The sequence below is a fragment of the Populus euphratica genome, unplaced genomic scaffold (assembly GCF_000495115.2).
Source record: "Populus euphratica unplaced genomic scaffold, PopEup_1.0 scaffold20.1, whole genome shotgun sequence".
NCBI lineage: Eukaryota > Viridiplantae > Streptophyta > Magnoliopsida > Malpighiales > Salicaceae > Populus > Populus euphratica.
Genome location: NW_011499854.1, coordinates 1,093,599 through 1,105,941, shown reverse-complemented (window position 1 = coordinate 1,105,941; position 12,343 = coordinate 1,093,599). Strand labels below are relative to the sequence as shown.

The 12,343-nt window shown below is 30.6% G+C and overlaps 1 protein-coding gene across 6 annotated transcripts; it reads left to right on the top strand.

Annotated features, from left to right (window-relative positions):
* Positions 1-1,325: 1,325 nt before the first annotated feature.
* On the top strand, positions 1,326-4,981 carry LOC105122538 (uncharacterized). 6 transcript variants are annotated; one of them, XM_011021688.1, is made up of 8 exons: positions 1,391-1,632; positions 1,742-1,832; positions 2,160-2,279; positions 2,365-2,443; positions 2,964-3,050; positions 3,573-3,635; positions 4,277-4,388; positions 4,774-4,981. In XM_011021688.1, exons 2-7 carry the CDS (start codon positions 1,777-1,779, stop codon positions 4,355-4,357), a joined length of 486 nt encoding a protein of 161 aa, XP_011019990.1. In that variant the 5' UTR covers positions 1,391-1,632; positions 1,742-1,776; the 3' UTR covers positions 4,358-4,388; positions 4,774-4,981. The 6 variants fall into 6 exon arrangements, with proteins under 6 accessions (XP_011019991.1, XP_011019990.1, XP_011019993.1 ...); XM_011021689.1 differs by lacking the exons at positions 1,391-1,632; positions 4,774-4,981 and adding an exon at positions 1,326-1,384 and having other exon boundaries at positions 4,277-4,626; XM_011021691.1 differs by lacking the exon at positions 4,774-4,981 and having other exon boundaries at positions 1,391-1,480; positions 4,277-4,626.
* Positions 4,982-12,343: the final 7,362 nt, after the last annotated feature.

Here is a 12,343-nt window from a genome sequence, read left to right as displayed (position 1 = left end):
CATAACTCCTATTATTTCATTATCGGACATCAATTTTATCGTGTAATTTTTATTTTTTCTATTATAATGTTATTTTAATATAATATATATATATTTTTATCTTGTTTGACTAGTAGAATTGTTTAAACATTTTTAAAATTGAATTTTGGCATTGATAATAGATTACCTGGAAGTGAACCAACTTGGAGAAGTTCCTAATTGTGTCAGTAAAAAATGTAAGGAATAGTCATTTTATTTCTTTTGGTAAACATGTAATTTTCCTAGCATAAAGTCTTAAAAATAATAGCATAAATAGATAATTATTTAAATAGTATTTAAATTTTTTTATTAAAAAACCTAAATTAAAAAAAGAACGCAAAGCAACAAGAACTAAAAATTAAATGCAAAGCACGCATGAAAACTCATTCATGACTAGGCTTGAAAATTTAGATTATATTTTTAAATAAAAAATATTTTAAATTGCTATTATAATTTAGATCTGTATGTCTTGCTTTTTATTTATTTTTAATTATCAACCCTTTTTTTTAATTTCTAAACTCCAATATACATTTTTTTTTTTTTTAAAAAAATTAGCTAATCATAAGTTTTGAATCTTAAAAATTTAGATTTTAATAATTTTTTCACCTAAATTTTTTTGAAAAAGTCACACGACTTGTTATAATAACAAAACACATTCATTCAATCTAAAAATACAAAACCAAATTAAATAAATTTTTTTTTCTAAACTCCAATATACATTTTTTTTTTCATGTTATTGGAGGTTGAAACCATATCCATTAAGTTTCATTATTAAATATGAATTCATAGACATCAAATCCGCTCACCCAAAACTCTCTTAAAAATTTAATGATGACTTTCTCTCCTTCTTTCTCAAAGTTGAGGGTTGAAATCTAAAATAAATAAATTTTTAGATCTAAATGAACATTCTAGAACCATGAAGGACCAAATTAAGAAAACTAAATCTGAGAGATTAAATTGTATATTTATGTGATTTGTAGCATTACACATGGAAAACTATTATATTTTCTGTCCAATCTCAATTTCTGTCTTTGTTTTTTTAATTTTGTTTTTTAATAATTCAGAATTATCAATTGAATTCTTTTAGTGATTTGGTCTATTCTTGTTAATATTTTTCATCATTCTATACAATAAAACAGCACAATTTCGAAAAGCATCTGTCATTTTCCAAAAAATTTTCCAATGGTTTCAAAAGAAAGGACACAATTGAAATATAATGTACAGATTAAGGGCAAGAATGAAAAAAAGTAAATTACCTTGGGATCAAATTGAGAATCAAACGATACATTATGGATTCTATAAAGGAGATAAACAACACAGTACAAGTAACGATCCATCGCTGTCAGCTCCGCTTTCATTTAAAAAGGTCGTGTAAACGATCTCTCTTTGATTTCCCTGTCTTTCGTTCTCTCTTTGGAGCATTTCATCGAACGAAAGATGCTCATTCATTGAGTTTCTTGATGTTAGTAGAGATCGTTGCTTAAATGCACTTACATGTTCGATAAAATGCTTCAGAGAGTTTTTTCTACCCTGTTATGTCTGATTCCTGTTCGTTAAGATGCCACGACAAATTCAAGTTCATTTCTATACGGAAAACACTTTTTCGTGGTCCTTGTATGAGAATCTTGAATATATATTGGGTTGTCTTTATGTCATCTCTAGATTGATATATTGAAGAGAGTGTGTAGATTGAATAACAGGAAGTGTATCTTGTCTTGTGCAGTATAATTTGAAAGTGCATTCTTTTTCATCAATCAAATGGAGGAGAAATCATTTTTGGATAGAATGCTTGGTCATCTACGCGAAACATGCAAGTAAGATTGATTATAGCTTTATGATTTATTGTTGGTGGTAGCTTACTGGTGTCAGTATAAGTCCTTTCCTTGTCAAATATTTTAATGCACTTCATTTTGTATCACTTTCATGCTTGTTGTGATACAATCTTGTTGTGTTGCCTTTTTCGCTAACGTGTGATCAATTTCTTTAATTGTTATTGAATTCAAAACCTCCGAATTTTATTTTTTCTTTCAAATGGTCATAGATTAACTTAACAAGCTGGCTATTTTCTTACAAAACTTTGTGCAAAGGGAATATTATGATCTTATCTTTTATTTTTTCGTCTGGATGATTTGAAATTTAAGGTACTCTACTGGGTATCCCGAGGATCTTGGGCCATCACGGGTTATTCACTTTACGTCAGAGCGTGAGTTTGTCCAGCTTCTTCATCAAGGGCACCCGGTTGTAGTAGCTTTTACCATCAGGTGACTTGAAATGAATGCATCTTGTTATTCTCTCCTTGTCATCGTAATAAGCTGTATTTCTGACTATTCATTTTGGATAATGCAGAGGCAATTACACCAAACACCTTGACCAGGTTCTTGAGGTAGCTGCTGCTGAATTTTATCCACATGTAAAATTTTTGCGTGTAAGTTGTTTCTGTGAATGAGTTCAACCATATTAAAATAATTCTTTCTTCTACGTCATTGAAATTATCAAAATCTGATGGAGTTTTATTCATTTTATATTTATAAATGAGTAGTGGACTATGGTTGAATATTAAGGTTGTATTTGAAAGGCATTTTTGGCATGGAAACTCCACTGAGGAATCGGGTTCTTTTGGGATGGGCTTTCCTAAGCGAGCACCCAAAACGAGTTCTTTTGCGAAGATAGCCACCGAATCCCAGTATAAAAATCATTTGAAAGTCTGTGAAGATAGCCACCGAATCCCAGTATAAAAATTTAGACTGCTGATGATAGGACGCCCATTTTGGGCGTGGATCAAATGCTACCTAAAAGTTTGGGTGCTGTTTCTACATGTTTAGAGCCATGTCCACGGTTAAGGCATATCTTTTATAATTTTTACAAGTTTTAAGGTTATCATCTTCAGCCTATTTAGCAACCTTAATATTTTGTTAATCATGATTTTTGGTGTTGTTTTTTTCCAGGTTGAATGTCCAAAATATCCTGGCTTTTGTATAACACGGCAGAGGAAGGAATATCCATTCATTGAAATATTCCATAGCCCAGAACAAGTAATATATTCTTCTCTTCCAATTCGTTTGTTCAAGGTCTTCATGTCACCGTGCCATATATATGCTTTGTCCCATCAGCCAGTTGTAGGAGATGACGGTTGTTCTTGTGTGATTAAAAGCGGGGGCTGATTGTCTATGAAGGGCTTAATTTAGGAAGCCGGTAGGGATCTGTCTTTCATTTAGCTTAGAAATATTGTTGTTGTTTTCTAGCATTGATATTTAGTTTTTAAATGAAAGGATTTTTGTTACTTTGGGCTGGTGGTTGCTTGGCGGCCTTGTTTAGACAAGAAAAAAAGAAAGTAAATGTCTAGCGAAGGAAAACTGTTATTTTCTTGGTATGGTGAAAAGAGCTTTTTGGGCACGGCATAATTTTGTACTATTCTATCTGAGCTGATCCTTTTGTGCTTCATAAACAACAAAGAGTGAATCAGGTTTCATTTAGGCAAACGGTAATATCAGCATGTTCTCTTGATATGAATTTTTCAGAGCTGCTTAACAATGATAATCGTTGTCCCGGTGCAGGCAGCTAAGCGGGGAATGGTTGCTGGTCCAAATATCACGAAGTACTCTGTGAAGGCTCTTCCTGTGAGTACTGGTTCTTGCTTATCTTTCATAGCGCAAATAATTTTATTCATTCTCATCATAGATTCTCCTTTTGCTCTTTCATGTTCTTCCAAAATAATGATCACAAATTTGGTTAATCTGAGTGTTGGAAATGATCTGCTGTTGAACAGAGGTATAGTGACAAGTCATAGGTAGATAAAGCTGTGGTGTTTTGCTTAGTTGATTGCATCTGCAGTATAGTTTTATAGTTTCATTTTGGTGATCTTGTTAATAAATTTTTAAGTAAAAGACAGCGACAAAATAGACGAAGAAATAACTGAGTTGAAAATTATCATTATATGCTAAAACTCTTTTGTCCTTGAAGATGATTGGGACTTCAAATCTTTTCATAAAAAGGCTGCCCACGGATTCATAATTCCTGCATTCCATTTTTTAACTGGGTTTTCTTTGTCTGTGAGAGTGGTAACTGAATATTCGTTTAACCATTAACGAGGTGAAGTAATCTATGCAATAACGATTCCAATGTCATTGTAGCAAGCAGCTAGAGTAAGTCAGAATTCAGGATTCTATGAACCATGAAGTTCTATTGAAACAGTGTCTTTTCCTTTGCGTGTGTTCAATGCGGATATCGGACTTGCCCTTACGTATCTTTATTTGTCCAGTTCAACTATGACCTGAGTGCCTATGGATTCAGAGAATTTTTCAAGCGTCATGGCATACAATCATCGCGGGAGCCCAAGTAAAAAGACCTTGTCAGAAAAGTACTGGTGTGTGGCTTAAGGACCATGCCTTGTGAAAAAAATAAAAATAAAAATCTAAATATGGCTGCTAAGCATTAACGGCCAGCGGTTCAAGGAAATGCTGTAATGTTTAAAAGTCATGCCTGCTTATTGTGGCACTTAATGAAGCTTGAAATATTTTCAATGAAAAATCCTGTACGTGTTGAAGCCCTTTTATAGAATTGAATTCATTTACAGAAAATGTTTAATTTAAATGACACCCACTCTTGAAATAAATCTGTTAGTGTTTTTCATACTATATTTGCAAGTTAACAAGTGATTTGATTTTTAATATTTAGAGCCAAGTTTATTCATTTATTTATAATATTGATTCAAATAACATGCTGCTTAAAGCCAATTTGATCTTCACCAATTTAACTGCTAACATTGATCTACAAGTCTTAAAAATCTCTTGACATGTTTTGTGCTCACCCTCTAGCTGCCTTCTTCAATTTTTGGTTCACCTGCCCTTCTTCTTTCTTGCGCGTGCTCTTGGTGTGAGAATGGCCTCAAAATCTCTCATTAGAAAGTGTGCTTCCTGTCTACTGTAAATCACAATACCATAACAGAGAGTCCTATTTTTTCTCTTCGCAATTTGCAAATCTTTCAGTCTTTTAGATAGAAAGTGTGCTCAAAACAATCTTATTGTCAAAGGCTTATTTCCAGTGCGATTCTCTTAAGAAGAAAAACAAGAAGATAAGAGAATCCCAAGCATAAAGGAGGCCTGATCTCCCTCGTTGTCCGGCAGCATGCAACAACACCTGTATCAACAAGAAGAGGAGGTTGCACAACTCCTTATCTCCCAGAAAACACGCTTATGCTTTAATAGTCGCAGTGCATGGGTCCATGTGCATTACTATTATAGCACGTTTCCAGCATCTTTTGAAGGGTATTTCTGACCTCTTGTATATTTCACAACTTATTTCAAATAATATTTAATATGTGTGAAGCAATACCTTGCAATGCTGCATGAAACTGGATTGTTGTTTGATGGTTTTTGTTATGTTGATGTGTGTTTTGGTTTCTTGATTTTTGTTTGGTTTTATTTTTGCATAAGAAATCATGTCATTTTGTACTACTTGCTTAAAATCATGGACTTTCCTATTTGCATAAAAATAATTTCAATTAACCAAACTTCATGATATTTCAATGAAATTTCTCTCAAATACAATTTTATTTTGCTCATGCATTTTGTATATATTTTTTATTATTATTAACATGGGTATCCGCGCTAATTTACGCACACCTCGACTAATCTCACATGTCCTGAAGTTAATAATCATAAAAGCCTCTAGTGGTCCTGAGTTTTGTGGGACTCAAACTAGTAACCTTTAAGGACTTAACCCAAGACCTAACAAGTTGAGCTATACACCTTAAGATTATATTTTGTATATCTTGTCTTGGCTTATGACTGCCATTTTTATCTATATATATTTTATTGTTTTTGTGTGTATGTATAGTACATTGAAATAAGTCCATGATGATGATGACAATTATATATGTTTGTGTGTTGATTGAAATTTGTGTGATTGGTTTTCTTTAATTTTACACCATTGAGTCTTGAAGACATCATATTCCTAGGTTTTTTTTTTGTTTAATTTTATGTGTTGGTGAATTTTTTTTCTTATCTAAGAACCAACCCAATGATTTTAAGATGTATAATAGTGTCCTATTCCTCTAAAGTTGAAAGAAAACATAAGTTGTTAATACATGATTTTATTTTGAAAATGATATTAGTTTTTTTGTTTATGGACTTGTGATTTTTTCTTATTATCAAATCAATCATCATCCTATTAGCAGAGTTATTTGTAGGGTGACAACATTTGATTATTTTTTTTCTAAGAACATATACAATAAACAATTTGTAAATATTATTTAATAATTATGCATTTAAATTCTAAATGTGTGTGAATGCTCACTTAAATAAAAAAGTACCCTTTACTGATGAATTTAAGATAGATCATTAGGTTTGACTACTTAAAAAAATTATATGAACTTGATGAGAATTTTGGTGAGTTACGAGAGAATTGTTAGAATTAGAATATGCTTGATGACTTACATATATATACAAACTAATTCTTAAGAACACATATGAGGACTTGTTTATGATTTTGTACTTATATTACCCCATGCACAAAAGAGAATGAATTTTGTATTTGTTATTGTTGATAAATTCTCAAACATAAATTTTATTTCTTATAAGAAGATAAATGATGTTTATGCAATTGCTTAGTTTTTCTTTCAAGATGTGATTTATTTGTATGGGATGTCAAAGACTATCACTTTTGATAAGGACAACAAGTTCCTTAGCCATTTTTGACAGACATTATGAAGGACCTATAATTCATCTTTATAATTTAATAATACAATATATCCACAAACAAATGAGTAAATAAAGTCGTTAAATTAGGCTATTGACAACTTGATTCAAAGCATTTGTGGTGACAAGCCAAAACAATGAGATTGTGCACTTCTACAAAAAGAATTTACGTACAATGATAAATCAACGTTTAAGATTGTATATTTGTAATGTCCTAGACATGTGTTTAATCTCGTACCAATTTTAAAATGTGTTAGATATTACAATAATATCATGAAGATAGCTATGAGTATGTAAGTTATGATAGATGATGAGAGAAAAAAAAATTGAAAATCAACACCAAGTATAAGAAGATTGTCGATAAATACTATCGTGCCATAGTATTCCAGAAAGAATATAAGGTAATTATGTTTCTATACAGAGAGAGATTTCTCTATGGGTTAGTATTTCAAGCTATAAAAGAAGAAACATGATCATTACACCATAATAAAGAAGATTAATAACAATACTTATATTATTGATCTACTAAATAATATAGATATTTCTAAGACCTTCAATATTTTTGATATTTATTTTTGTTGTGATGAAGAGTCATTATATCTAAAATTTGGTGTTGACTTGAGTTGAGCTTTTAACCAGTAGAGGGGGATGATGTGGAATATGTTGTGTTTATGTTAATGGACCAATTATACAAGGTAAAGCCTATGAAGAAGCATAAATATGTAAAAAAAAAAAAATAGTCTAAAAAGAAGCCATAATTTTAGATACTATTCTGGGGGGTGCAAGTGTCGACATGACGTTGTCTGGCGACAGTGGAGACTCTTGTCATGCCTCCTGTGTGAGGTGTTGTGTGTTGGGAAGGGTTTTTAGATTTAACCATAAAATTATGATTAATTTTTAGGAATCGGCACCTGCTATTATGGTCACTAGTAACCTATGGTCTGTGAGAGTCTGGAAAGAGATTGGTGTGCAAGGAGAAGACGCATCACCTCCAATGCACCCTACCTAAGGTGTAAGGAGAAGACGCATCACCTCCAATACACCCTACCTAAGGTAAGCTGTATTATTGTTTTATTGTTTTTTTCTAAGTCGGGTTTATATTTATTGGTCTTTTTAAGGTTTAATACATTTTTTTTTCATGAGAGAGTCTCTATCTCATCAGCTTAATCCTAGTCGTTCTAAAATCTGAATTTTAGTATCATATTTATTTACATCTTATATCTTTAATACTTGAGGGTGTACTTTATCGTATAATTTTACATTCTACAAATACTAAAGTCTACATCTGGATCATAAAAAAAAGATTGAATTTTTTTTTTGATATTTTAACCAAACCCTAATGGATGATCATAAAGTGGTTATGATATCTTTTTTTTTTGGAATTTCAAAACATGAGAAAGATGCAATTTTTTTCATGAAAACATGCTTCGAAAATATGTAGGATTTGACGGTGTATATATATATTTTGAAATATTTTGGAGAAAATTGAGTATTTAAATCATGAATTTATATTTTACAGTGTAAATATACAATCCGATATTATGCAAAATTGGTTGAAAAATATTTGAGAAAATCATAATTTTTTTCAAAGGATTTTTTTATTTTTTAAAAGAAATATATAATATAATATTATATATTAATTAAATATTATTAAAATATGCGGGCTTGGTTGGCCCAAATAACTGGTCCAGGTGTAAACCCAGAAAACAGTTGGCCGATATTAGCCCAACATATTTTCATTCTTTTTTTAAGCCACATCCGACACTTGGTCTGGGCCAGAACTGGCCCAGCCTAAGTGAGAAATGAGTTATTTGAAAAATATGAACAGTAAGTTCACGTTCTGCATGTAACTTTGCAGTTGCAACCGGCAGAGTGAAGTGGGAGGCAATCTTGCAGAGGAGAAGGAGCTGTTGTCTAGGTGGTTGACAAGAGGTTGGTGGAGGCGTTGACAAAGAGATTGGCCTCTAGAGTTGCTACTGTGCAGGAAGAAGAAGTTTGCAGATGAGAGATAAGGCTGGAAGGGGGAAGAGAGAGAGTCACAGTGGCCGCTTAGTAGTCATGTTGGCTTTCTGTGATGGAGCTGATGTTCGTGGTGGTGTATAGGTTGGGTTTGGTGGTATTCTCACCTGAGAAGGTAGCTATAGAAGAGGCCGCAGAAGCTTACGGGGAAAAAGAAAAATGAAAATAGGGGAATGACTGGTTTTCTGTGATTTTTGGACCTGATTTTCTCCTTAGTCAGGCCATGAAATGCACCCCTATTTATAGGAGATGGAAGAGGGATCTTTAATAGTGTCAAATCATGGCCTTTGGTTTGGTTGGGAAGCATCACAACCGTTGATTCAAAGGATGTATCGTGAGTTGTCAAATTTGCAGGAAAAAGACTATCTAAGTTGGTCTCTTTAGGTCAGTGTCGGGACCAGTGTCATATTAATAAACTTGAATGAACCACACTTGAGGATATAGGGACGTCATTTTGGTGCATGTGTTGTTAATCATTTAATTCGACCTTGAATTTGTATTTTTTTTTTCTTTTTTGGGCAAAATGCAGTACAGTTAAGCATTAAATTTCCTTTAAAATTATAGCTTGAATTCCCAGTTTGCTTTCTCCATGTTGACAGCCTTTATTATTATTATTATTATTATTATTATTATTATTATTATTTATTTTTTATATAAAAAAATAAATTTTACAGAATAACCCAGAATTAAGCTATGACAAATACAATCATGAGATTGAGCTTAAATTTGCTCGATAGGTTATACATACCAAGTTATATAGGGATCGACTTGCTATAACTAGCTAATGTTTGAAATACCTTCAAATTAGTCATAAAAGGTGCTAGTTTTGATGTTTTAATTATTTTTCTAGATAATTTTGAATTATAGTTTTTTTCATACTTATTTTTGAATTCTTTTGGTTAGACTGATCTTACCTCTATATAAATAATTGGTGTGTTATTTTTTTCACTAGATTATTAAATTTCATATTTTTAAGAAAATATCAGAGTTTTCTCTAACTATTTCTCTACAATTTAGAATAATAACTTCATAGTTTAAGAACTCTAATTTTAATAATGAAACACTAAAAGAGGTAGTGCTTTTATTGTTTATTGTGTATCAAGTCACAAATCACTATTTATTTCAATAATGCTTTGTTTTTTTAGATCTATGGTTTTTTCAATTTAAATTTCATCCTTTAAAATATCAAACTTTATGATTTGTTTCAATTTATTTTCTTTGAAGTTATTGTATCCTCATGACTCGGGTTAATTGATTGATTTAGGTTTTTCTTTTTTTAATTGATTTTTTTTGTCTATATAATCTCATCATTCAATATTTTATTGATTAAGAATCAAGCTTCATGTTTTGTTTTGATTTGTTTTTTATGAAGTTATCTCGGTGTCATGACACTAATCACAAGTCTGACGGTTATCTTGATCTTATTTTTCTAGTTTATTTTTTTAAATTATTATTTTTTTAAATTTTATCTTTTAATATTTTATTGATTGAGAATTAAGCTATATATTTATTTTGGTTTGTTTTCTATGAGGTTATATCGGTCTCATGATCTTAGTTACAGGTTTAATGAAATAATTAGGGTTGACTCAAGTTATTTTTTTTTTTTCAATTTAATATTTTTTAAATTTCATAAATTTAACAAGTTAACTATAATTAACTCGAATCTATTTAATATACCATTAATTTAATATTAAAAATAATAATATTAACTTGTATCCGTGAGAATTACTCTTGAGCTGGCAGCGATTTAAGTTGTCAAAATCTTTGAATGCAGAACTAAATGCAGGAGGGTAGATGTGAATTGCATTTTTGTTTGGTTTAGAGGTGGCTTTAAGTTTTTTGGTGGGATTCACACACAAAAAAAACATGTATTTTTAGCTTTTAAAAATATAATTTATATTTTAAATAGATTATACATTTAGAAAATAGCCACCACACCTACCATCCATACACACTATTAAATATGAAATAACAAGGCAAATAAATTCAGGAAAATATGTGAAAGAAAGAGAGCAGTAATCAATGGCTTCAATGGAACCTTTCTCGGACTTCTTGAATTGCCAACGAACTTGGTGGCTACCTGTCACAATGTCAGACAGGCCCATCTCTCAAAGTTGTGGCGAAATTGAATCCACATTTTAACAAGGATTGAATTTCTTCCAGAATTATAAATCTATTTATTTTTATGTTTTAAAATATTTTAAAAAAAATAAATGTTTTTTTAACTTTAAAGTAATATTTTTTTATTATTTTGATATACTAATATAAAAAATCATTTTTAAAAATAAAAATCATTTCAATATATTTCTAAATAAAAAACACTTTAACCACAACCACCTTTTTTTTTAATACACAAAACCTAACAAAAAGGAGTTTATATTTGTGGTGTAATGGGGGATTCAATAAGCTTGGGCATATTAATACTGATATGGTCACAAAAATATAAGCAAAATAAGATAAAATATTAAAGGAGTCAGTTTATTTAATTTTCTCTAGCATATACACACACACACATCCGGGAATTTGCTAGGATTAAACCTGAATGATCTTAAAATCTACATTTTATATCGAGTTAAAGAGACTGTTTGGCTTTAGTATGTGAGGTTTAATTTTTAAAATTAACACTCCAAAATCATTGAAAAGTATTAAAAAAATATTAACTCAGTGTTTTTTTTTTATAATAAAAAAAGCATCTAAAAATATAGCAACCTCACCCCTAAAGACATCCATGTTCGTCGTCAATCTTCCTTTCAAAGAAAAAAACCTCGTGGTCTCATTTGAAAAGACAAAAAAAGAAAAAGAAAAGGAAACCCATCAACCTTGTTGCTCTGATCTTTCGCATTTGATGAATAGTACTGTCGGTGGTGTAACCTAAATTATTACAAGAGAGACAAAATGCTTTCTCTGAATCCTTTTTTCAATTGAAGGAGCAATTAAATAGTTTAAAATTTCAGTAATTTTCAAATACGATATATATATATATATATATATATAGTTCATATATATATATATATATATATATCCTACTCAACAACTTTATTTATTGTTTGGGTAATTGTTCCTGCATTCTTACAATTATTATGGCATTCTTACAATTATTATCATATATATATATATAAACAATTACCCAAACAATAAATAAAGTTGTTGAGTAGGATATATATATATATGAACTGGTGAAACATCCTTCTCCCCTTATTCTCAGCCAGCTTGCAATTTTATTTTCTTTAGTGTTGTGGTCTATTGTTGCTCAGGCCCACAGGGGATGGGGAAGATGGAAGAGGATTTGGTGAAATTAATTTCTCAGTTTTCCATTTTGTCAAATATTTATTTATTTTATGTGACAGCAGTGGGATCGGGGAGACAAGCTCAAGTGTTAAATTGACGCTTTCAATAGCATGTCCGAAATAGGCTTCCTTTTGATAAATATTGATTTAACGGATCTAAAAAGCCATTTTCTTTGGGCTGAAGAATCCCTTTTTTTTTTTTTGGATGCAACTAATTTTTAGATCCTAATCATTAGAGATAATATATAATATATTTATTGATGTTAATATTAGATAAGAGATAATGTATAATATTTTTTTAAGGATTCATAATATTTATATTCA

Excerpts from the sequence above, each read along its gene's own strand:
- LOC105122538 (XM_011021688.1), top strand. The coding sequence starts at position 1,777 with ATGGAGGAGAAATCATTTTTGGATAGAATGCTTGGTCATCTACGCGAA. Across the intron at positions 2,444-2,963 it reads CACATGTAAAATTTTTGCGT|GTTGAATGTCCAAAATATCC; the intron begins GTAAGTTGTTTC and ends GTTTTTTTCCAG. Across the intron at positions 3,051-3,572 it reads TATTCCATAGCCCAGAACAA|GCAGCTAAGCGGGGAATGGT; the intron begins GTAATATATTCT and ends GTCCCGGTGCAG.